Raw genomic sequence first — 2,084 nt, forward strand, 5'->3', positions numbered from 1 at the left:
TGAAACATGTTACTGATGGTTCTCACTCCTGTGATAGACAGAATTAGTGGAGTGAAACATGTTACTGATGGTTCTCACTCCTGTGATAGACAGAATTAGTGGAGTGAAACACGTTACTGACGGTTCTCACTCCTGTGATAGACAGAATTAGTGGAGTGAAACATGTTACTGATGGTTCTCACTCCTGTGATAGACAGAATTAGTGGAGTGAAACACGTTACTGACGGTTCTCACTCCTGTGATAGACAGAATTAGTGGAGTGAAACATGTTACTGATGGTTCTCACTCCTGTGATAGACAGAATTAGGGGAGTGAAACATGTTACTGGTTCACCCACCAACCACCCTCTCTAACGACCATGACCCTAACTACGGTTCACCCACCAACCACCCACTCTAACGACCATGACCCTAACTACAGTTCACCCACCAACCACCCACTCTAACGACCGTGACCCTAACTACAGTTCACCCACCAACTACCCACTCTAACGATCGTGACCCTAACTACGGTTCACCCACCAACCACCCACATGACCCTAACTACAGTTCACCCACCAACCACCCACATGACACTAACTACAGTTCACCCACCAACCACCCACATGACACATGACCCTAACTACAGTTCACCCACCAACCACCCACATGACACATGACCCTAACTACAGTTCACCCACCAACCACCCACATGACACATGACCCTAACCACGGTTCACCCACCAACCACCCACATGACACATGACCCTAACCACGGTTCACCCACCAACCACCCACATGACACATGACCCTAACCACGGTTCACCCACCTCGTCTGTCTCCGCCGGCCTCCATCTCAAACACTTGCCCTCACACACATCCAGCGACTGTAGCGCCCCGCGGAGAGTGGTCTCGGCAAACTGTCCACAGCCGGACAGGAAGCTCTGACTCACCGCCTCGCTCAGCTGGGGACAAGTTGGACAGTTTTGGCAAGAGTTTTACGGCACTTCCAACATAATCAGGTCAGAAAAGTGCCGACGATTAGAGGTGTTACTAAAGAAGGATATACAAAGAAAAACAGGAGAGATGAGGACGACAGATGTACGATAGAAAGAAGAGGAGAGATGAGGACGACAGATGTACGGCAGAAGCAAGGAGGAGAGATGAGGACGATAGATATTTGATAGAAAGAAGGAGGAGAGATATGGACGACAGATGTTGAATAGAAAGAAGGAGGAGAGATATGGACGACAGATATTTGATAGAAAGAAGGAGGAGAGATAAGGATGACAGATATTTGATAGAAAGAAGGAGGAGAGATAAGGATGACAGATATTTGATAGAAAGAAGGAGGAGAGATAAGGACGACAGATGTTTGATAGAAAGAAGGAGGAGAGATAAGGACGACAGATATTTGATAGAAAGAAGGAAGAGAGATATGGACGACAGATATTTGATAGAAAGAAGGAGCAAACACACCATAGCACCCAATAGACACCTGTGCGCGGGGACTCCAAATGTACACATCATCTTGTCTAATGCACCTTGAGGCATTGATTATCTCAATACAGAGCGCAACACGCCATGAACGAGAGACTGAAGTAGGAAGAAATGGGAAATGTATAAGTAGAATTATATTTCAAAATGTGGACAATTTTTCAGAAATCCGGGAGGGGGGTGTCTGGATTTATCCGGAAAAAAACAAAAACAATAATAATAATATACGATGTTTATCTACCACTCCACCAGGATGGAAGACCACAGGCTCGGAGCACTTGACAAACACAGGAGCAGCACACACACAGTGCACAGACGGCTTCTGTCATGTGATGAGCAACTGGCAAGATGGGTCCACTGGTACTGGTTCAATGACCGGTCTAACGATGTGTACGTACCCACACAGATCCCAGTCCGCGGGCGTGGGAGTGGTCAAGCCTCAACACGTGACACTCGGTGGCTAGGGCCAGCTCCCCACAGGTCCGGCACAGGGCCAGGCAGGCTCCGGTCACTCTCTGACCACTCTCCACCACCAGGCTGGACAGCTTGCCCTCACAGCCCTGGTCGCACGCAGGGGGGGACATGGGGGAAGGGATGGGGGGAGGGATG

At 48.7% G+C, this 2,084-nt stretch overlaps 2 protein-coding genes across 2 annotated transcripts in view; both read right to left on the bottom strand.

The window, feature by feature from the left end:
• The window catches only part of LOC106014031 (mucin-21), a gene marked incomplete at its 5' end in the record, with an annotated part of 8,609 nt that extends 6,574 nt beyond the window's left edge, over window positions 1-2,035 (bottom strand). The window contains 2 exon segments of the mRNA XM_013091036.1: window positions 809-943; window positions 1,874-2,035. Of these exon segments, the coding sequence (XP_012946490.1) occupies window positions 809-943; window positions 1,874-2,035 (297 nt within the window).
• Window positions 1-2,084, bottom strand: part of LOC101864506 — a 7,267-nt gene that overhangs the window by 4,247 nt on the left and 936 nt on the right. The window lies entirely within an intron of this gene.

This window comes from Aplysia californica, unplaced genomic scaffold (assembly GCF_000002075.1).
Source record: "Aplysia californica isolate F4 #8 unplaced genomic scaffold, AplCal3.0 scaffold01916, whole genome shotgun sequence".
Lineage (NCBI taxonomy): Eukaryota > Metazoa > Mollusca > Gastropoda > Aplysiida > Aplysiidae > Aplysia > Aplysia californica.